The 23,422-nt window shown below is 45.9% G+C and overlaps 1 protein-coding gene across 7 annotated transcripts; it reads left to right on the top strand.

Moving 5' to 3' along the window:
* Window positions 1-108: 108 nt before the first annotated feature.
* On the top strand, window positions 109-21,519 carry CEP63 (centrosomal protein 63). Of its 7 annotated transcripts, XM_057379609.1 has the most exons (16): window positions 109-248; window positions 595-688; window positions 2,747-2,881; window positions 4,434-4,614; window positions 5,814-5,909; window positions 8,035-8,157; window positions 8,948-9,061; window positions 11,518-11,751; window positions 12,009-12,154; window positions 12,862-12,996; window positions 13,777-13,891; window positions 15,711-15,908; window positions 16,317-16,403; window positions 17,884-18,083; window positions 18,566-18,863; window positions 20,981-21,519. In XM_057379609.1, the coding sequence occupies exons 3-16, from the start codon at window positions 2,835-2,837 to the stop codon at window positions 21,137-21,139; spliced, it is 2,133 nt and encodes a 710-aa protein (XP_057235592.1). In that variant the 5' UTR covers window positions 109-248; window positions 595-688; window positions 2,747-2,834; the 3' UTR covers window positions 21,140-21,519. The 7 variants fall into 7 exon arrangements, with proteins under 7 accessions (XP_057235592.1, XP_057235590.1, XP_057235593.1 ...); XM_057379607.1 differs by lacking the exon at window positions 595-688; XM_057379610.1 differs by lacking the exon at window positions 595-688 and having other exon boundaries at window positions 109-241.
* The last annotated feature ends 1,903 nt before the right edge of the window (window positions 21,520-23,422 follow it).

Genomic DNA, 23,422 nt, shown 5'->3' on the forward strand with positions numbered 1-23,422 from the left:
CCGCCGCCCGGGTGGGGAAGGCGGGAAGGAAGGGGGGCAGGAAGGGAGGAAGGAAGGAAGAAAGAAGGAAGGAAGGAAGGAAGGAAGGAAGGAAGGAGGAGGAGGAGGAGCAGCGGCAGCAGGAACAGGAGCAGCGCTGGGGTGCCGGGCAACCTGGAGCGCAGCTCGGCCTGGGGGTGCGGGGCTGCTCCCCGGGGAGCGGCGCTGGAAGGGGCAGGGCAGCGAGGCTCTTCCGCGGCGGGTGCGGGGTAAACACCGTGAGGGCTCGGCCAGCGGGGAGACTGTGCCTGGGGAGGAGCTGCAGCGTGGGGGAGCGGGGAATGCCTGCCCGAGGACAGCTGCCGTGGGGCTGGCCTCGGCCACTTCACAGGCTGAAGCTGCACCAGGGCGGGTTTGGGTTGGACATCGGGAGGAATTACTTCACAGAGAGGGGGATTAGATATTGGAAGGGGCTGCCCAAGGCGGTGGTGGAGTCCCCATCCCTGGAGTGTTTAAGGAAAGACTGGACGTGGCACTCRGTGCTCTGGGCTGGTGACAAGGTGGGGATCGGGCTCAGTTTGGACTCGATGACCTGGAGGTCTTTTCCAACCTCAGGGATTCTGGGATTCTTACCCTGGCAAGGGCTGGTTCGYTCCGGGCTCCTGCCGCAGGTGGCATTTGTGCCTCTGGCGAAAGGAGCTCGTCTGAGGTATTGCTTTTGGGAGGTTATTGCTCCTTTGTGTTCACTGTAAGCATGCTTCCAGCAACGCTCTAAGATTGCATATTTATATATTTTTAAATGCAAAATAATCCCAGTCTTTTCTCATGGGCACTATTCCTAAGTCCTCCTGTGTATTGTGAAGTTTTCTAGTTTTCTCTACTTGTCTCTACTACAATTTGCCTTGAGCTGGGATGCTAAGCCTTATTTATTTTTAAATGTGTTGTTTTGAGCTGTTTGGGTTTTTTTGTTTCTATTTTTTTTTTTGCAAATACTTCCTTTTCTCCACTTTCAGAAGTGACCAGCCAGCTTTTCTTGCTTCAGCTGTAGTTAATGAAGGAGATTGTTCCCTTTTATGTGTCTTTACTCAGATGCCTGTAACTTGCTCATTGCAACTTGCAAGTGTGAGAGACCAAAATGTAATACTTGGTTAACAACCTTATGTAGCATAAAACTGTCTAGAGGTGTCTGATTGTAAGGCTTTCCCCMAAAACCTGGGCAGGGTGGCAAAACAGGCAAAGCTGGCAGGCTGTGAGAAGCTGCCAGGGTGTCTGCCCCATCTCTGGAAGTGTGMAAGGCCAGGYTGGACAGGGCTTGGAGCAACCTGGGATAGTGGAAGGTGTCCCAGCCCATGGCATGGGGCTGGAATGAAACGGGTTTAAGGTCGCTCCCAACCCAAACTGTTCTGGAATTCTATGCTGTCTGTCTCCTCATCCTTTGCCCACTGAAAATTGATTCTGTGTAGGTGTGATTAGAATGAAAGAGGAGAACTGCTATTGTCTAATGTCTGCTGTTGCTACCTGGARAACTCTTGGAATGCTGTCAGCAGCTCAGGGGAACTGCTCATCTGCTCTCCTCAGCACCCTGCCCTCAGCACAACYACCAAGGTGTTCTGCATACTGATTGAGCTTTGTGAAGCACAAACAGGACCAAAGACAGACAAAACACTGACAGAATAGGGATAGGATTTTTTTTTTCTGTATATCTTTTGTATGCTTGTGGTTTATAACACAGCTCCCAAGGACAGGTTTTAATCCCTGAATGGTGTTTTAAAGTGCTGTGGGAGCAGGATAGAAGATTCTTTGGGAAAGAGAGCAAATCTGAGCCTGTGTTTGTGAAAGTCTCTCTTGCTGTGACCTGCTGCCCTTTTGTTGATTGCTTTATAATGCCATATTAATCTTTGAGAAAAGGTGTTGGAAGGATCCATCCTCAGTGCTTGAGAAACTGCATAGATTTTGGAAACATAAGTTTGTGTTAATAGYTCTGGATGAGTTTAACCATGTTTGTGTTAGCTGCAGTTTCATGGAGGAGAMATTAAAATAAAAACAATAGAATAAAGTCTGGCTTCCTGGCKGTGGTAATTTTTTATTYCCTATTTTTTGCTTTAATGTAAACYCTTCTTGCTTTCCCCAAGATGTGAAATTTCTATGTGTATGCATATAAAAGGTGTAATTTTAAAGTGAAACAATGTACTGCTACTGTAAAGCTGCTCAACTTATTTTCATAATTTGGAGGAATTTTTAAGGAGTTTTTGCTATCTTTAGAGAAAATTCCCACAACCATGTGAACAGCCAGTGTCTTCTGATTGTGATGGTAAACTGTGGTGTCTTTAACCTAGCCTGTTATAGAGGCTTGGGAAAGATCTAATTTACGGATGGATTATTTTACTGGTACTTGCTTGTGTTTTCCCTCTGAAGTGACAAACTTCCCTTTCAGAGCTGGATCTCAGGCTGGCCCCTTTGAARCCAAAATGTTACTGTTCTCCCCAGTTTGGTGCTCTTGGAGACCTACCAGTGCCACTGTGTTGAGTTTATCCAAGTGCGGAGTTTCTCAAGTGCAGATTCTCATTGCTCCTCTCTGAATTTAGTAGATCGCATGATTATATCACTGCAGTTTGGTAGTGCTGGATGCATTGGCATTTTTTTGGTAGAAAAATCTGTTTTCCTGTATTTGGTTTGTAAGTTCATGATTATGTTTTCCTCACCTGTAATTGCACTCTTTGTACGTTTTTTAACCTCTTTGCTTTGTGGGCTTCTGCTTGTTCTGCAGTTGGATGGAGAAGCAGCCTGGTTTGRGCATTGCCATGGGTGACGACTGCTTTCCTGTGCTTCCCTAGTGCTGAAGCCACCAGGATTCAATGATGGAGGCTTTGCTGGAAGGAATGCAAAGAAATGGTCAGGGGAGGTATGTATACAGCTGTACAGAGAAGTCCTTCCAATGATTTATGTGTTAACCTTTCCTCTTACTCAGAATAAATCCTCTGCTRTCAGTGAGCAGTGGCCTTCAGCTGCTGCAGAAGCCAAGTCACTGGGTGAATTTGCTCAGGTATTATAGTTTTAATTACCAGAAATTTAGTTCTGCGTCTTCCTGAAAACCTTGCCTCTTTTTTTTCAGTGGTTGTTATAAACTCTTCTTACTGTCCAACATGAGGAGCAGTAGTAAATAGAATTGTGAATAAATATTTATTTTGTAACAGTTTTGCAAGGTTAATGAGATGTGACTTTGTTATCTGATTTCACTGAAAACATCCGATTATTTCCTGCTYGTGTTGAAACTGCAGAGTCCCACTCAGCTCTGAGGAATCCTTAATGCTCTGTCTGAGGTGAGAATCTCCAGACTTTTCAATCCCCGAGAGAGACTGTAGTGACAATAACACTACAAAATGTTTTATGTGTTAAACAACCGTGAAGCAAAAGTCACCGATGCCATTTTCCTAGTCATCCTTGAGAATGTGACTCAAATTTATTTGATACTGTATCTTCTTCMGAGAGCTGGTTGCAGAATCAAGTTTAGACTTTGCTACATATTAGCAGATGCTGTGAAGGAAATTTTCCTGCTCTGCATAATATCTGCTAATTTTTGGTTAACTCACAGGACAGGGTGAACTTCAAATGTGACTGATTTTGGCTCCTTTAAGAAATGTTTCTTTTCCTATAGCAAACCTGCCAAGTTGTGAAGTGTGCATATGCCCTGGGGGAACAGAGAAATTTCCATCCCTTAACCTATCGATTTCCATTTCTTTTCAGTTCTTCCAGTTTGACAGGCAAATTAAAGGGGTAAAGATTGTTATGGAGTTCACTACCCTCTAGGGCTGTGTCTGGCAAACCTTAATATTGTCCCTGTCTTGGCAGCTTGGGAAGTTTTAGAGGAGTTTCTTGAATTGGCTTCAATAATTACTGCACCAAATTAGAAATCTGGGCATCGCTAGGGAGCTTGTGCTCCCCGATGGATTGCGAGGGTTTGATTCTTCATTATCATGTTGTCATCCAGCCCCCTCTGCTTCAGGSTTTGTCTGCATTTGTGATAAACTTCTGTTTTCGGCAGCTCATAGCTTGGCTGTAAGATTCCTCTGGTGACTGAAATGTGCTATGAAATGCCTCTGCCTGGAGAGCAATTAAGGCAATACAAAATATGAATTAAGCATCCTTTGGTTTACTTAGATAATGCATAGTACCCAAGGCAAGGGGTGACTGCCTGAGTGTGGAATGATGTGGTTTAGTGGGCATGGATGGTATTGGGTAAGAGGTTGGACTTCATGATCTTGGAGGTCTTTTCTGACCTTAATGATTCCRTGATTCTATTTTTGTGCAAGCYMTTTTAAAGAGAKTTCAAAGMACTGTGTGTGCAGAGTTGGTGCCTTGGTGCCAGTCAGTGTGTTCTGCTGCCTCTACTGGTTTGGGACATGAGACATGTTGGGTGGGACCTGCTCTGTAACTCTGGGCTCTCTCCCTGCCAGTGGTGGGTTCCTGACCTCCTGTGAGGCTGAGCTGCAAGAGCTGATGAAGCAGATTGACATCATGGTGGCTCACAAGAAATCCGAATGGGAAGGGCAGACACAGGCTTTGGAAGCTTGTCTGAGTGCTCGGGAGCAGGAACTTTCCTCTGCCAAGGCAGCTCTGCAGGAAAAACAAAAGGAGGTACCTTGATTTCATACTATCTTTTGGTGGGAGTCAGCTSTGTGTTCTACTGTTAGAATCAGGAAGTCAGGAACAGAATTTTTAAAGGACCTGTTGGAACAAGGTGTCTGGTTCATAATTCAATCAAAGTCAAGTGATCAGCTCCCCTAGAGTTGGTGGAAGTCCATATATTGAACTATAAGTGTTACTAGAGAGGGCCCAGAGATGCTGGTTCTGGCTGCAGCAGTAAGGGACAGCCCAGCAGCCTGCAGTCAGTGGTAGAAAAAAACATTTCCTACTATAAACTGCACCAGGAAAACTATTTCCTACTATAAACTGCACCATGATATTGGTGGGAAACTCTCCACAGGCTGTTTTACAGAGCTCTGGTTTTGTGGTCTTTAGTTAAAAGCCTGAGAGGAGTGCAAAAAATTGTGTATTGGTGGAAAACTATCAGTGAGGGAAGTTTTTGCACAGGATATGGACCATAAACTGCAATTGAGTCACAGGATTTTCATTTGCACCACTGTAAGTGGTGATTTTTATCATATAGATTATTGTTGTTATTATCAATTATGTTTKCACAAGACACTTGAAATGCCTCTTACCACCAAAAACAAACATGGATTTCAAAACTGGACTTTAAAGTATATTTGATGTCATTGCTGGAGTCTGTTCATTTTGATTTAGTCATAGAGATTTTCTGTGGGTTTTCTTTTAATTTTAATTTGTCGGTTTGTGACCACTCGGGTTGTGGATGGGAAAAAGAGGGAAGGAAAAATAATGAAGAAAAATGAGTCACAGGAGCAGCTGAAACAGTGTCAGGGTAGTCTTTTCTGTGAGCTTCAAAACCCCATTTTCTTTCTCCTTGTTTTTTGGAATCTCTGCTTTGCCTGAGCATAGTAAGATAATGACATGGCCAACTTTTCTCTTGAYAGCTTGAAATAATAATGCATGTTTGTGAAGAACTTGATGAAAATACTGGATAGAAGTAAGCTTTTGGCACAAACCAAATCTGTCAGCTTTGTCCCAAAAGTAAAATCCACAAACTGGCTCAAAACAAGAGGCCAGACCAGAAACAATTTGGCCCCAACCTACCAAAGATTTAGGCACAGCCTCAATCTATTTCATAATGAGGGATCCCATTGAAATTTTCAGGTGCCTCCTGACAATAAAGCCTGCTTCTGTTGTATTTAATTGCTTTTTATCCCTTTGTCCAGGTTGGCGTGTTGCGTCGCCAGGTCGAAGATGTAGAAAAATCCAAGCAGGAGATGGTTAGAGAGTATGAGCAACAGCTGAAGAAATTCCAGGAGGAGGTGAGTTGGTTTTTACTTCCCAGTTGATGACAGGTCAAATACTTTGCATCATTGTTTTTGTTCCAATGCTGTGGTTTTAAAACTCCCCATTGCATTAAGTGTTTGTGTACTTATAAAAAAAGCATTTAGCATAGATTTTTTTAGCATAGAACTTTTRTGGCTCACTTGGCCTGTTTTTTGTGCTTTGGAGGATCTTGGTGACAGACAGAGAGCTGTTGGAGTAGAAATTTTTCATATGTTGGACATCTGCAGAAATTTACTGCAAGAATGTCCTATRTTTGCACATCCCAATCACCACAGTGCTGGTTCTGGAGCTGCCACAGGTACAGGCAGCAGCAGTTTACTCCTTCAGCATTTCTGAAATTCAGAGAGGATGGAACTGTAACTGGCCTGGCCCATGCAAGATCAGGAAATAACAGTGGTATGTGGTCTCATCTTTTTGTTCTGTTGACACTGATGCCTTTAGTGGGGATTTTGTACTCTCCAGGAATAGTAGTATTATAACCTTCATAAAAACCAGGTGTACTTAGAAAATGCTGTTTGACAATACTATCAGAGCTTTCATCTCAAAGCCTTTTGCTCAGTGCAAGGTACCTGTCCTGCAGGTGGTATAACAGCATTCCAGGTTTATGTCTGAACTCTTTGCCTGTCCCCACTTGCCAGCAGCAGGGAGTCAACTGGCATGAGCAGCTCATAGAGCACTGACCTGTTTTCTCTGGAGGGCTGGGCCTAGTTCCTGCTCACTGTAAGCCAAAGTGAAATTAATTGGGTAGTCTCTGCTCCGATGACAGAAGCATCTTTTCTCATTTAAAAACACCTTGCTATTCCATATGACTAACAGTCTTCATTCACTGGGTGGTCTCACTGGAATTGTGGATAAGCTGCAAAGCAAAGCTGAGGTGCATTGGCAGATCAGCCTAAATTGCTAGAGCTGAAATACAGCCTGTGTGTTGTGACCTAAATTGCAGTTAGTGGGTATTTTACCCACACAGTATTAATGCTGATGACATTGAGCTCCAATATTCCTCAGTCTTCTGTTCTTAGTACTGTTTGGGGAAATTATTTCTGTCTCTGTTTACCACCATTTCCAGTGCAATTACAGGTACAGTGTCTAACTCACTGAGACTGTTGAAAGAATAAACCTCTTATCTCCCAATATGTTTGGCAAAAGGTGTTGGTATTAACTCTAAGCCTGAACATCTGTCTGTTCCCATTGAACACACCTAAATACTGAATACGTCAGGTCTTGAATCAGATATATTTTCTTCTCATGGTCCTTTACTTCATTCATGGACTTGGCTTTGTCCATCAGTAAAACAGCAGTGACAGCTTCTCAAATTGATGTGGCTATTTGGAAACCTTGTATTTAATAGTTGAGTGGGGGGTAGCTCATCAGATGAGAAATTCTCTGCAAGTTCCAAGTGATTATTTGCACGGAGGGTCATTAAAATGTCAAGAGTTTTTTCCTCATTCCTGCTTCTGATACGACTTCAGCATCCTAGCAGCAGGCGTAGGAGTGATATTTTCTGTTGGCATTCTCCACTCATTGTGAAATRCACCGTGTATCTAAGCAGAAAATGACAAATGAAAGTGGTGTTGATATTATGGGTAATGGCAATTCTCAAACCTTCTTTCTCCCACTAAGCAGGAGAGTTCCAGTTCCCACCTGAGCTGCACAAACATATTTTGATCCTACAAAATGTGTSGTGTGGTGGGTGTGCTCCTGTGGGTGAGGAGATCAGCCCCAGGCAGTGCTGGCTCTTCCTGGGGCTGGGAACCCCCTGTGGAGAGGGCAACGCTGTGCTCTTGCTGCTTTGACAGCTGTGTGCAAACCTCCATCTTATCAATATTGCAGTCATGTTTTGGTTGTGGTATGACAGAGCTTTAATTAAAGCTGCTGATGTCATGACTTCAGTGGCGTCTTGCTACTCTCATAGAACTCGTGTGTTTTGCAGTGCTGTTGGTATAATAGACTCATTATCCAAATGGGAGCCTTCACTTGGGAGCTGTGTGGCCTTGATGAGGGGATTGTTTGTGAAGAAGTTTGTGTGTGTTCTTTCAGARGGCTGTGTGATTCTTGCCTTGGGGCCTTGAGCAAAGCTCTCTCTTTCACTGTATCCTGCAGTTGTCCCGGCTGAGGAGGAGCTATGAGAAGCTGCAGAAGAAAAAAACAAGAAGCAGAGTAGAAGCTRGCAAGGGACAAGAGGAGGACAAGTTTGAATTGAGCCGATTGACCAGGAAGCTGGAGGTGCTGAAAAAGCGAGTGCTGACCAGTTGTGTGCATTACCTGACTGCCTGGGCTTCACTGGTGACTGAGCWGTCCCTAGGAAGTGGGCTGTGAGTCCTGCTCAAGGAGCACTGCCCATCCACTCTCCAGGTGCAGCTCTTCTCTGCTGCATGTGTAATAAAGGCAGTTCCCTGTGCTGGGGCCTCTGAGTGCACAGCATAAACCTTAATGCTCTTCTTACCCTTACASTAAATAACAGGAAGAAGGTGCTGGAAGAGTAATTATGTGAATGGAATGAATTCCAGTGTGGGGAGGTTGTGTTCTCACTTCTTTGAGGAGGAGGGAGCTACATGTCAAACTTCTTCTCAACCCTGTCTCATCTTCTAATCTTCCTGCTCTKCTGAGCTCAACCCCACTCAGTTTTCTCTTCCTGAAAGATATGGTAACACCACACACCTGACTGATATAGTGCCTGATTTCTGGGGCAGACATTAGCAGTCAAATTCTGTATTTAATTCATGTCATCTTGGTGATTTCAATAGCAGCATGTTTTGGAAGYTAAAGCTGGTGTGAATTTTTAGACCCCTGACAGCAAACCCATGAAACCAGCCATGAATGTGTCGGCACTTAACGTTTGAACGCAGCGGGCTCGGTGTGTGGGGGCTCTTTGCTGCTGAGTGCTGTATCAGGTGCCTGGCTAATGGTTTCCCTGCTGGGGGAAAGATGAGAGGGCATGATGGGAGAGAAGGCAGATGTGGATGGGAACTGGAAGGGGATGTACTGCTCCAAGGCACCCCTGCTCTCCTTGCAGGAGTTCCGGCAGAAATCACTTGACTGGGAGAAGCAGCGCCTGCGCTACCAGCAGCAGGTGGCATCACTGGAGGCGCAGCGCAAGGCTCTGGCAGAGCACTCTGAGCTCGTGCAGGTACCGTGAACATGTCTTCAAATTCCTGCTTTGTTTGTGGGAGGGAGGTGGGGGGAAGAGGGAGAGGTTCTTGACACCTCTCAGACTCTCATCCAGTTCAGATTGCCATTGAAGTGACTTTTAACATCTTGGATGAATAAGGGTTATGTGTACAAGTGCTGTATGGAAAAAAGATCTGGGATCTGTCATCAGAGATTAGGTAAACCTTGTGCAGCTCTCCCTGCCATCCCTCTGCTTAGCAGAGAAGACAGTAGGATGCAGATTTCSCTGGGAGGCAGAGTCCACAGCACATGACACTTTAAAATAGCTGTTACATCATGTTGTCTAGTTGAAAGCTGTCTACTTGCCAGCAGCTAAATAAGTACTTTGTGGGTCCAGCTCAGAGGGTACTGTTGGACAATGGTCCTCCCCTATAACAGAGACTTCCACAAAGCACTGGAGTAACAGCAGTTTTCAGCCCCCCACCCCTATTTTTGAGTCTCAAAGGCAAGTAGTGGTGGGGCTGCTGCTGTGCAAAGCTGATGGCTCWGTGAATTTGTGGTACTGCAGAAGAGTGAGGTGAATTGACCTAGAGCACAGCTGTGGAGTCACACAGATGCAATCACAGCAGACACTGATAAGAAGCTCTTGCTGGGGACTTTGCACTTAATGGGCTCCTGAGTTGCTCTTGAGTGGAAGCTCCTGCAAGGAGGGAGACTGCGATGACAGGATTGAAACTGCCTCTGACAGGGCCTTTGTGAGACGCTGACACCAGGAGATCTACAAATGCAGAGAGAGTCCTTGAGCAGAAGGTCTTGCTGCACTGCTGTCTCTGTGTCATTGATAGCTCAATTGTTTGGGAACAGATGTGTCCTTGGAGCTTGGGCTGGGACACTGGCGCACAGAGGAGCTTGTCTGACTGTGCAGCAGAAAAGCAGGAGGTTGGGGAGGTGTTCCCAAAGCAGTGTGGGTGCCTTAGGTGCACAGRACTGTGATCAGACTGCCTGAATCCTCAACTGCTTTGGAAAGCCCAGCATGGAAGTGCTAAACTTTTTGCCTTGGATGTTTTTCTACATTTTATGTTTTTGGTTGTCTTTCTAGCTCARGGTCAAGCTGAGATCCATGACCACTGAGTATTTCCCCTCTCTTCTTTCATGTAGCTTGCCCTCATCCCTTGCAGAGCAGCTCAGGGAAGCCTGGAATTCTTTCCCAGTAAAGTCTACCTTCTAGAACACCTGCAGCCTTTAAAKTCAGCAGGTGAAACCTGGAATTCTCTGCTGGCCTGCCTGTCGTGTGGCTGGAAATAAGAGACAGCTTAAGTGTTTTCTTAATGCAGAAATAAATATTCAGGCAGTCTGGTACTTTGGTTTCTTGGGTAAAGAAATGCTGTGCTTTAAACTCTTTCCCCTTCTGATTGCCTTTTCTGTCATGACTATTCAAATAATAATACAAGCCTGTAATCAAAACTATACCATAGCCTTGCAAATGAGCAGTTCTTATAGTTTGTGTAAATCAAGGCATGTRGTGATTCTGAAGCTGCCAGGCATTGGTACTCTTTGAAACTGGGAATATAAGACTGCTCAAATATTTTGTTTCAGCCTTTAAAAATTCAAAGGTTGTRTACAAAAAGGGAATATATGCAGTGAATGTTCTTAGCAGCTTATGTGAGAGCTGGCTTGTTAAATTTCACTGGCTAGCTGTGTGGAAGRAAATGCTATGAAATAGAGTATTGTGCCTATAAATAATAGAGCATGTATTGTCTGCTACTCGTACATTCCTTGTAACTTTTTAGTCTGCCATTAAAACACTGAAAAATTCWAAGTGAGCATTCTCCCAAGCTGCTGGAACCAGGTATTTACTGCAGAGAGCAAAGCAAATTGGCTGTTACACTCTGTTTTGGGGCTGTTTGCTGGTTGTGGTTTTTCCATTGTGCATCCAGAGCTGCTTTCTGTCCTGGTGTGGCTTAATGGTTGGGTAAGCTCTGCCTTGTGCATGGTATTTACAAACATTTTTACCTGCAGCTGATTGTCCTGGTCTAGCCTTGGACTCATGAGCAAAAATAGCAAAGGCTTTGTTTTTGGACAAATCGTACTGAGGCAGCTGGAGTGATTTGAGATCCTTGTTTTACAGATTCTCTTTGAATTGCTTTTGGAATCAAGGGCACCTCTTTTTTTCTTTTTTCTTTTTCTTTTTTTTTTTACTTACTCTGTTTGCCTTTGGAAGTTTTTACCCATCATGTAACCATGGAGCAATACTGTCCCTAATTCCCTGGAAGGTATCGTTGCTCACTCTGAGAATGTGGCTCATTACACCAAGCAGTCAGTAGTTGTGTGGATGTAGTTTTGGTGTACCTTTGGTGCTTTTGCAGTTTAGCTGTAATGCAGTTTAGCTTTTTGCTGTGTTGAATGTAGTTTTGGTGTACCTTTGGTRCTTTTGCAGTTTAGCTGTAATGCAATTTAGCTTCTTGCTGTTGGCAGACCCAGCTGGCCAATCGGAAGCAGATCCTGGACTCGGTGGAGCTGGCGAGCCGCTCAGAAATCCAGCACTTAACCAGCCGGCTGGAGAGGGCCAATGACACCATCTGTGCCAACGAGCTGGAGGTGGAGAGGCTCAGCATGAGGGTGGATGACCTCAGTGAGGACAATCGGATGATTCTGGAGGATCAACAGAGAGTTCAGGAAGAGTTAAGGCATTCTAAGAAAATGTTAGAGGTCAGTGAAGGAACTCCTAGCAAAAGAGTTTAAAGCAGTGCTGGTGAGAAGGAGCAGGAAGGCTTTTCATTCCAGAGTTCTTGTCCCCTTCTAGAGCCTTTCTGAAGTTCCTGATTGGCCTTAAAATTGACTTTGTACTCCTGTGCTGCTCTGCAGTATTTCCMAGGGTCCTAAAAAATCTGATTAACCTCTCATCTCATTACAACAAACCACGTTAGTCCATCTTGCAACAGTCACACYTTCTGCCTCCCATGCAGGTGCTGCAGGATGAGAAGATGGAACTGAGAGCCACCTTGCAGTCTCAAGAAGATTTTATTGGCAGCACCAAGCTGCACCAGGAACAGTTACAGAAAGAGCTGGCCAGGATGACTGAAACTCTTCGCACAAAAGAATTCCTCATCAGGTAGCATCCGTGCCTCGCTGGTTCTTTGGCTCTTGAATCCAGATCTGTATTCCAGGTTCTCCCACTGAGGACAGTGGTAGCATTTTCATGCAGCTGGATCTGTACTGGTTTTATTTAGAATAGTGCACTGTAGTTTCTCATAAGCATGGTTCTGCCGTGCAGTATTTTTCAATTTGCATTGTTCTTGAGATTAGGAGATGGTAAGTGAAGAGCATGGACCGGGTTTCTGGAGGCAGCACAGGCTTTTGAGTCTGTTTCTCCCAGGCATTTTCAGCCAAGTGCTGGAGACCTTTCAAAGTTTGATAGGATGCTTATTGACCTGGGTGAATGTTCTCACTGACTGGGGCTTGGTGAGGTAACTACATCTGGGACAAAATCATCTTGRCCTTCCCTTCTGCCCTGGCAGTGTGCAGAGGCTCTTAGGTTCTGGTGGCTGTGTCAGAAGGTTTGGGTGTTGGTCACCTACAGTCTCTGGCAGGGAGGCCAACATCAAAATAAAATGTAGCATTTTTGAATCAGCCTGAACTCAAGCAGGGGCTGTACTCCAGATGCTGTGTTTGCTTACTCCGACAGCACACAGCCATCACCTGCTGTTGGGTTCGGTGTGTTTTTCAGAGAATTCCAAGAGAACAGTGGTTGTGTTCCCTGCACCAGTGAACTCAGAAATGAAGTTTCTGTGCTGAGGTTAAAGCTGCTGTTTCTGTTAGGGCCTTGGAGGAGCGCTTGCAGGGGAAAGTGTTGTCCTCTCCGGGGCTGGAGATGGAGCAGGTGCTGCTGCAGCTGGATATTGCCCAGAAGAAGGAGCAGCACTTGCAGTCAGAGGTGACTCGTCTCGAGAACAGGTAATCAGCCCAYTGCATGCTCCTTCTGGAAGTGCAGTTAGTCTTGGGTAATAATAATGCAACACCTGATTGTGTTCATCAAGTTAACCAGTGATTCTTGTAGGCTTGTCTTAAATATCAAAGGGCCAAAGGAATCAAGTGCAGTTCATTTTGTATTTTAATAGTGACTACTTTGTAAATTGGTTGGCTGCCTTTTGCTGCACACTGGGTGTTCTCAGAGTTCCAGCTTGCTTAGGCTGAGCAGCTTCACTCCTCATAGGCTCAGGAATCTTTGTGAGGCAGCTGCTAAGAACCATGTCCAGACCTTCTTGTCAAGTGAGCATTATAAACAAGTCTGCCCAGAGAGGTTGTGAACTGCCCATCTCTAGAGRTGTTCAAGGCCAGGCTGGACGGGGGTTGGAGCAACCTGATCTTCTGGGAGGTGACCCTGGCCATGGCAAGGGGTGGAACAAGTTTATGGTCCCTCCCAACATGAAGTGTTTTGTAATTCTATGATTCCTCTCCAAGTTTGCAGTTTTCAGACTTGTGTTTACACAAAAATTCTGTAATCTTAGTTTGTAAAGAGATGAGCAAGAAACAGCTGTTATCTGTTAGATCAGCTTCCCGATCTCTTGTGAAATGATTTTAGAAAGCAAACCCAAAGGATTGGTAAGGARCTTGTAGGCTGAGTTCAGTTTCTGTTGTAATGGACATAAAGGACTGCCTGAAAGATCAAAGTTTCTCTGACCATTTCCTCCTCCTTGAGTTATTCTAATCCATACTTTTGCATTTGGCACCCAGCCTGGTGTCTTCAAATGCCAGGTGTGTGCAGCTGAGTGAGGAGCTGGGTGAGAATATCAAAGAGCTGCAGTCCCTGGAAGAAGACCAGACTGAGTCAAGGGCAGAGATTAAAAAGGTACCATGGCTTTGTTGCTGGGGAGGGGGATGGYACTGGTGGGGTGAGCTGATCCCTCAGCTGGGGCATCAGGACAGGGCTGCTGGGCAGGCAGGGATGTGCTGGAGGTGAGGAGCACACCTGGCAGAGGAAGGGTTGGGAGGATGTGTTTGCAGGTGTCTGAACTTGGCCYTGTGAGCATCTCCTGGGCCTCCCCCAGTACTTCTGTACACTGTGGAGATACTTGAATCAGTGCTGGAGGGCAAATATGTGAAGAAATTAAGGTCAGAAATCCTGAGTTTAAGCCTAATACAGGCCCGAGAGGGTGAAGAGCTGAGAGGGAATGAGTTTGCTGTAATATGTCCTGTCCCAATTGAGACAGGACTTCAGCTATGTCCTGGTCCCTGTGTCAATAAGAGATTGTGTCTCAGGCTTGGTAGCTGGATGTGAGGGCAGGGGATGGGAGGAAAGGAGCAGCTAAGCTGCCTCCAGGGACTCACCCAGAGTTCTGAGCACCCAAGGRGGGCAAACCCTCCATGAGCTTGACTTTCCACAATGGTCTGTATCAGGTTGTGTGAGAGCTTTCCCTGGAGCCTGCTAGAGTGGAAGCCTCATTGAACCTGAGTGAAGAACCTCACTTGTGTGGAAATCTTTCATCCTTTATTCTGAACGTACAGGGGTGCAGATCTTGCCAGAGATGTGTGCTTGGTTACACATCTAAACAGCCACACAGTAAATGAATCTCCCACAGGCTGCTGGGGAGGAGGGAGAGATTTATGAAGGCTGTTTCTGTTTTATATACTTGGGAGGCATTGAGGTGACATGGARATAAATCACCATGTGTACAGTATTTACATGGGTAGGCAGAGATCATCTGGTTCAATTTTCTAAAATGCTTATAATTCTCAGAAAAATCCTGGGTGTTTGGGTGGTTAATATTTCTGACTAATGGAATGGAGTCCTGGGGAAGGAATTACGCTGCTGTTTTTCTGTCATGCCACTGAATAAATATACAGTGTGCCTAGCAGAATATTGTAYGTGGTGCAGGTCTGCCACCTCAAAAGCATTGAATAAACCAAGATAAGGTATGGAAAAAGGTGACCAGAAGGATGGAGTGKTTTTTGTACAAGGAACAGCTGAATGGAATAGGACTTACYSAACTGGAAAAGAGATAAATGAGATTGAATGGACTAAAAATAAAATCATGTCTGTCATGTGGAAAGTAAATAGGGAATGATTATTCTCTCATAATGCAGGGACTAATGGTCATCACCCAGAGTTATGAAAACAAAGAGATGTATTTTTACCGCGTGCATGGCTGGCTGGTGGAAGTTTGCCATGGGAAGCTTTAGTTGCTACAAGCTAATATCAATTCAAAAGACTTAGGGCAAATTAATTCCTGGAAGAAAAATCTGGCTYGAGCTATTTAAAGTTACCATCTTTAAATGGTATCTTTAAATACCTCAGGAAGGCAGARTGGCAAATTGCAGGGTTATATTTTCCAAGAGTTACTGTGCTTCCCCAGACATGGGGAGCCTTTGGCTCTCCGGTTTTGGCTGTGGAGGCTGAAATGATGAGSTGAAGAGGCTGTTGGCTTGATGGGTCTTCTCAAGTACTTCATGGCATGGAACTTCTTTCCACTTGGCAGTGTGTGGTGTGGAAAAGAATTGGGATGAGGTGGCTTTCAATCAGGAAGGACAGGCATGTGCAGAGGGTTTGTTAAGTAGAGCTTTTTGTTTTCCAGGACTCAGAGTTCACATTACCATATGCAATACTTTTGATTTTTATGCTGAAACATGTTTTAAAAGCTCGTGGGTGGTGTGTGCATGTCTTCCTCCAGCTGAAAGAGCAGCTCTCCCAGGCTGAACAAATGCACAGCAGCGAGCTAGAAGGGATGAAAAGGGAGATCTCCAGGCTGACCCAGGAGCTGCAGCAGCGGGACATCATCATCGCATCGGCGAGCGGCTCTACCTCGGACCTGGAGCAGCAGCTCAGGGCAGAGATTGAAAGAGCAGAGAGGAAAGCAGTGGAGCACAGGGTAAAAAAGGGACACTACTCTTATGCTATCTATTTAAGGGATCTGAAGGCTTGGAACACCATCCTGCTTTTAGCTACWTTAGTAGTTCCCTTCTCTCTTTAGCCTCTGTACAAAAACTTGGAGACCTTCTGATGAAATCTCCTGATGATGGTGTTCACTGAATCTGTCTTGGTGCTCAAACCAACARCTCCCAGACTCACAGAATTCTTTGGGATCACTCATGCTAACTACGCCAGGACAGATGACATCTTTGAAAACTGTGCATGGTTATTTTTGCAGCCTTCTCTGTAGGGTGCCYGCACAAACCTTGCTCTGTACTTGAATTTCGGGATCGAAAATGCTTGGAGAGTGTTKTGGGTGTGTATTGTATTCTTTTTCTGAGTTTGTTGTTTGCCTCTGTCTCCTCAGGTAATTCTGGTCCAGCTGGAAACCTTGAGGCTGGAAAACCGTCATCTCTCAGAGATTCTGGAGAAAACAGAGTGYGGTAAGCTGAAGGTATGCACTGAGGGCCAGGAGCTGGGAAGGGGYTAGCCTTGTGTTCTGGCCTGGGAACAGTCAGAGTCTTTACCCAGGCCTCTCAGAATTGGGATAGAGCTCAGTGAACTTAAAACCCCAGCAGAAGGGRCAATTTGAGAGGAAATAAGGTGCAGAAATACCAAGCATTTGTTCAGTCATAGAGTGGTGAAGAGAACTGCAGAATCAGCCATCATCTCTACTTCTTCTCCRTGTTTTTTATTACATTTTACTACATTTCCATTTTATGCCAATTTATCTCAAACCTGTGATTCTCAACCCATGACATCCTTTTGACCTATCCTAGAGCTGTAACTTCTCTGGTCTTTGGAATATTAGGGGTGAGAGTGTGTTCTCCCTGCTGAGGAGCCATTCAGCAGGGCTGTGCCTTGCACTCCATGGGCAGGCTGCACTGGGAATGTGGGCTGGGTTCCTTGGGACAGAGTGCTGTGACCAGCTTTTGCAGCTGAGCAAAATCTCCAGAGCTCTGCAGGCCGGGGGGCAAAGGGAAGCCTGCCTGGAAGAGGGCAGCCTTGCAGAAATAATACTGTGGAGTTGACTCATTTTGGGAAGGAGGAAGTGGCTGTCTCACCTAAAGCAGAATGGATGCTTCCCAGGGGGCAAGGGCTGGATTCAGGCAGCTGACAACATAATGGGAATATATCAGTGCTTTTATCCTGTCAGATCTCTGGGAAGGAAATACTCAGCTCTTAGTATTAGTTTGGGGTGATTATCAAATGTGCCAAGTTCCTGGGAAAGTGTTGAACAGAAGCTTGTGGCTGGTGAGATGGAGAAAAAACAGCTTTCTGGAGGGCTGACTTGAAACTGAAATAACCCAAGGCCCATTACTTTGTGCTTGAAAAGTGCCTGGTAGCTTTTGCCTTGTGTGAGTTCCCAAAAAAGTGCTAGTAGAGTGCAAAGCRTGAAATCTGCCTTAACAAAAAGCCCCACAGCCCCAAGGCAGAGGAGCTGCATCTTGGCCAGGTGGGCCCAATGCACATTTKGAAAGGCCTTAGATACAGCAGTGATGAGAAGGAATTAAGCATCTAGGTTTAACAGAGCTGTCAGAAGGAAAGTGGGAATGTCACAGGAATGGAAGCAATGGAAGTTATACCCACCTGGCCTCRTAAGAAGAAGCTGGCAAGAAACAAGTTGCTCAGAGTTTCCAAAAGAAAGACCAGAGGCAGGTGCATCGGAGTTGTCCTGGGTCTGGGTTCTGCAGTTTTGAAAGGAATCCAGTGGTGAGAGAGGCTGATTTTGCCATGCAGTTCAGCATATTGGGTCTGGATGCAGGCCAGTAAGGCAGATATGTCATTCATTTAGGAAAGTCCTGAAGGTTTTGCCAGTCAAAATGAGATGTGAGGATATGCCTTAAGGAATCTCTTGCTTGTCTTTGCTCTGGATGTGACTGTGGTGTCTTGCAAACCAGAACTTTTGACTTCTGCCCTTCTTTGTCTGTTAGGGGGATGATGGCACCCTGAGAGCCCTCAGGAAGGACTATGCTACCGAGCTCCAGAAATTGGTGTCTGAGAACCAGCAGTTSCGGAAGGAACTTGCAGAGACCAGGGCGAAACTGAGGGCCACTGCAGAGCTGTGCCTGGCTGAACCTGAGGGCAGTGCTCAGCAGGGGCAAGGCACAGAGCCCACGGATGCACAGCACAGGTGAGGGACCCCAGGGGGCTGCTTCCTCAGAGGCAAGGAGAGCAAAGGTGTGGGGGTGTGGGGGGTTAATGCCATGCTGTGTCTGGGACAGCACAAGGACTCTTTGGGGATCTGCCTTGATGCCTTAAGCAGTGCAGGAGCTCTGAGTCCCAGCTGGTTTGTGTTCTGCAAAGCCAGCAGTGTTTGTCTTTTGTGTGCCTGTGCCTTTGCCTGTCCCTGGCRCAGCAGGCTGAGCTGGTTTTGGTGGCAGGATTAGCTGTGGCCCAGGCAGCTGATCTCTGTCCTGTTGCTCTGCTGGGATGGGCAGGCTCTGGGGTTTGGTGTCTACAGTAGCAGAAGAGAGAATTTCATAGGGACTGGATGTGAGTCTGGAAGTGCTATGGAATTTTGATTGCCAGGGCTGTTGGTAACATCGATGGTAATTGTTGCTTCTGTGTGAGTTTCTGAGACAAATTCAGTTTGTGCTCAAACCTGCCTTCCAGGACAGCTCAGGAAATGCAGGACGAGCAGGGTGAATGCACAGAGAGGACACATCTCCAGCCTGACAGGACTGCTCAGCATCTTCACAGGGAGCCCCAGAGGGGTGGGGCTGTGGAAACAGGACCTGTGAGCCCTGAGATGGGTGAGCCACCCTCCCACAGCAGCAGTGAGACCTGCAAGGAGTCATGTGCCTGGTCGGGAGCAGAGTCTGTGCTCCACGTGGTGGATGAATACAAAGATTTTGCAGATGAAGCATCCAAACAGCCTGCCTCAAATCATCACAGAGAGTCTGGGTCTCTGGTAAGCAGTTGTACAGGAACTAGCTGCTGCTCAATAGCTGAAAATAGACCTGGGTTCTTATCTGACAAAAGAGACAGGCTTTTGAATGTATGACCTAACTCCATGCTGGGTGCGATCCTGTGAGCATAAAGGGAGGGAAAGCCACTGCTTCATGGTTAACACTTGGCCAGGAGGATCCACGTGGTGGCTCTTCAGAACTCCTGAAGGGCTTTGTGCTTTGTCCTCRCTAAGCTGATTCCAGGAGCTCATGGGTCTCTCTGCTGATGGTATACCTCAGTGTGTACTGCACCTGCTCTTGTGCCCTCAGAACCGTGCTTCAGCTGTTGGCCTGGGTCTCTAGTGGAGGCTCAGAGTGGATGTGGAGAGCTGWGTGTGGTAGTATTTCTCACTGTCTGTGTGACTGTTTGCTGCATGTCTGTGAAGCACAGAGTGGGTTTGACCYCTCTCAATGCAGCTGCAGCAGTCAGCACACTGAACTTAAACTTCTTGTGCTTGCTGATGGCAGMGTCTGAAATTCCTGCTTCACAGCACAATGGGAGCCTGCTCTTTCTCCCAGTTGCTGATGGTCCTTTTTTCATAGAGAGCAATGTTGGCACTTTCCCTGTCCTTCTGCCTCAGCTCAGTTGCTGAAGCACTTGACCAAGAGACAGAAAATTTGCACTGCATCACTTCTTGCTGTCATGTTTAGGGAGGGGAGAATGCTGAGCACTGGTCCTTGCCCCAGATGTGTTGCCCAGCAGTGTTCAGAGCAGTTTCTGCTCTGTTAGTACGTTGGTAGCAGTGACAACTATTAAACTGTTAACTATCTTTTTGTGGGAGTCCAGAGAAGAGGCTCTAAGGTTGATGCACAGATAAGTGGAGGCTTATCACGTTTGTGGATCTTGAGGAGGTTTACTACCAAGAATAGGTCTTGGTTGTTTCAAGACTAAAGTTGTTTGTGCACTTTATATCCAGAAAAGAGTGTTGGGAGCTTAGGGAACTGCAGTATTCTGAATGGAAACTCTTCAGGTTGCAGGATTGGACCTAAAGTGTGAACAGTTCCACTTCAGGGTCTGAGAAGCTCTAGGGCTTGATGTTTAATAGAAGAGAATGGGCTGCTTTTTGTTCTGAGAGGTAGAAATAAGGTTTCTGAGGAAATGCAGATTATTTCTTCTGGGTTGACTGGGACTCACTGGAGCCTGACCATGAGCAGGGTCTTTAATCAATTCCTTTAGCACTAAAAGGGGAGAACTCTCATCAGTAGGCAGTGGGATGAGAGGGATTTGCTTGTTATCTGTAGCCTTTTCTGTTTCCCTTTGTTCCTGTCAGCTTATACAAGACCTGAAAACCACGAGACTCCAGGATTTGGAAGTAACCAGTTACTTGCTCTTGCCAAGACAGAGGCAAATTGTCTGTATTGGAAAGCAGCCCCTTAGTAACCTTAATATTTCACGTGCCAGCCCCTGTGCATGAGGCTTCTCTTCATCAACTTGTCCATTAAGCCTGGTTCCCAGTGTTGTTTTTGTAAGTTAATAACTTGTGGGTCAGTGGTGTGAGGAGCAGGAATAGTTGTTGACTGTAAAGGAAAGAATCTGAGTGCTTTGTTGACCATTGCTGGCTGGACTGAACTGCTGTTCCGTGAGCTGCAATGGGAGTGTGGTCTGTACTTGTCTGTGGGGTTGTACCAGGAACCCATTATTTTGGGGAAGAAGAGGAGGTATGTGAGAGAAAGCAGAGATATTCCCAGTGTGGAATATCTGGTGAAATAATTACCAGTCTGGCTGTGCTTTCCCTTCCCTGGACCCAAACCCTGAGGTGCTCCCGCTCACTGAGATGTTTGTGGAGGCAAGGAGCAGGATGTAGCCCACCCYTTGGTGTTCTGTACTGATCTTCTCTAGCCCTGCTTTTTCAGCAGTGATTTTTTGGCAGTGTTGGCTCAGTGCAGCAATCCCTGCTGGCTGGAGGCTGTTGGGAGGGGTGTGACCTGTGACACAGGTGTGAGACCTGAGTGCTCTGTCTGCACACTGAGATCAAAACGAGCCCTCAACAGCAGGTTCAGTTGTGTGCTTTGCAGATCAGGGTATTTCTGGCAAGACTTGGAGTGAAGGAATACCTGATAATCCTTTGTTTCCCTTCAGTGCCCCTTGCCTACAGCTTCTGTTGGATCCATAGCTGCACGATACCTGGAAGATGAAGAAGTGCGATCCCAGCACATCCTGGAGTGCCTGAATGCTCACATTGAGGAACTRAAAAAAGAGAGTGCAAAGATAGTGAGACGGTTTGAACACCAGGAATAATGTTTTTTGTGGAATTGGAATACTGGCTTCCTTGTGTGGCTCCAGACCGTGGCTGGGGAGGTGCCTACRCCCACTTGGCATTGGAGCTTGAGTGAGAGGCCGTGTGTCCCACTTGGAGCCTGAATCAGCAGGATGGGAGTTGARGAAGAGGAACTCCTCTTTATGTGCTTGCTCTGATGAAGGGTGTTACACCACAAACATTTTAGGCAGCTTGCTGTAGGTCAGAGACCTGCATCACAGCTATGTGCTCACTCACAAAGATGATGGTGTTTTGTAAAAGCAAACCATTTGCAAATTTTTATGTAAAGTATTTGAAGTATATTTTATACGTGTAAAAGTGCTGAAATAAATCAGAATGGCAAACACCTCTTTTCTTCTTTATACAAATACACAAAGTGACTCTTGTGTCTTATCTTGCCTTCCTATCAGGAACTTGGACCAACACCTTTCCCATCAGACCATAGCTATGTTCTTCAAGGAATATGATTCCTCTTTCCTTAGACTATCTGCATTTTCTCCAGTTCATTTAACCTTAGTGGAATTTCTTAATATTTCCTGGTTCTTGCAGCGTCTGTCCTTTACAGTTTATGTAGTATCTGGTGTCTTTATCTTGCCATGCAAGGTGCTTGAACTGCTGCAGAGTAGCTGAGGAGTGGCTGAATTCTGGTTATGGTCATGGCTCTTGGAAAAGGGAAATGGGAATGGGAAATGACCCTGGGTGGGAGAAGGGTCCACAAAYGGGTGAGGTTCATGCACAAACATCCTTGCAGCTGCTCTGTGAGCTGTTGCCAGCCTGCTTTGAGTCCGGGCASTCCAGTGGAACTGCTGCATTAAAATACATCTGTGACCTCTGTTGGAGGAAATAGTCATTCCTTGAGGGGAGTAAGTTGTTAACGGTGAACAGGACTTGCTTGCTATGGATTTGCTTTCTTCCAGGGACCCTGCTGTTCTCCTGGGGCTGAGTCTTCATGGCCTTCATACAGGCAAATCTTGGGATGGGGCCATCTCTTGTCCATGTCTATAAGTTTCCTGTTCCTTTCCATCAGCTTCACCWTGTCTTAGAGCAGCTTAATGCTGTCGAGGAACAAGAATTCAAAAACACCACCCATATGCAGAGCCCAAGCATTGGATCAGGCAGGTGAGTTCAGCCAAGGGGATGCTTGGCTGCAGGCTGGGGCTGCACTTGGCCATGCACCTCTGCATCCCAGAGCTCAGAAATGCCCCAATCCAACAGTCCTGGTGATTTGGCTTTTTTATGGAGCTCCTTGTATGAGGATAAAACCTTAACTCCGTTCTGGATTCTCACTGTGCAGCCTTTGTAGTGAGGTGTTGGACTGTCCCCAGCTGATGCTGGGCTGTGGTCGTGCTCTGCACAGAGTCAGCAGTGGCCTCGGATCCTTTACTGAGCTGTCTGTGGGTGTTTTTGGAACATACGCCTTGTCTGTTCAGGTCTCAAGTAAGAACTTGTTGGTCATGGGGCATTGTGATAAAATCTGAACAGCAGAATGCACCAAACTGTTCCCTCTTTGCAGATGAACCTTTAGATAGACCGAGTGTGTGATCCACCTGAGCCCCTTGGGATCCCTCATGGCCTTCAGTGATGCCACAACATCATTTTTGAAATGATACCTTGCAAATATTATTACATTTCCTGAAGAATTGTTATATTAGTTACTGAGTATGCATCATGCAGTTGGTGTTTTCAGAAATTTAGGAGACATTTTGCCTTGTTTCTGATGTTCTCTTCTATATTCCTTCAGAGACATTTGACAGTTCATTTTGGCAGAAGGGAAGAGCCTGAAGATGATCCATTTGTTTAATTAGCAGCTAAAATCCTACAGTTTTATCAATTTCTAATACCTGCAGTAAGMAGCTTCATTCAGGAGCAGACTGAAAATTTGAACCAATGTGATCTAAAGCAGAATTTTCGGCAGGGGAACTGCTGAGTTACTTCTCTGTGTTGGTGTGTATGTGCTYTGTCTTTCCCACTTCTCTCTTTGCAGATGCCCTGAGATAACTGAGAATTCTGTTCCAGAGCTGTTCTCCTGGAGTTGGAGCCTTGGCTGCTCTGAAGAATGTGCATTTTTTATGAGGGGGAGGAGAAGGAGCTGTGTTTATCCTGGAGGGAGTCGTCACAGCAAGTGCAGACTTTTGAGGTGCTTTTATCTGGGGCTGCAGGGTTTCTCAAGCATTCTCTGCCTTTGCAGTGTCAAACTTCCCTTGGAATAATTGCCTGGCCCTGGAAGCTTTATAATTAATGAAGCTGGAGAGGGGTTTTGTGCC

This window comes from Malurus melanocephalus, unplaced genomic scaffold, assembly GCF_030028575.1.
Source record: "Malurus melanocephalus ecotype Western Australia unplaced genomic scaffold, MMel_1.1 scaffold_412, whole genome shotgun sequence".
Classification (NCBI taxonomy): domain Eukaryota; kingdom Metazoa; phylum Chordata; class Aves; order Passeriformes; family Maluridae; genus Malurus; species Malurus melanocephalus.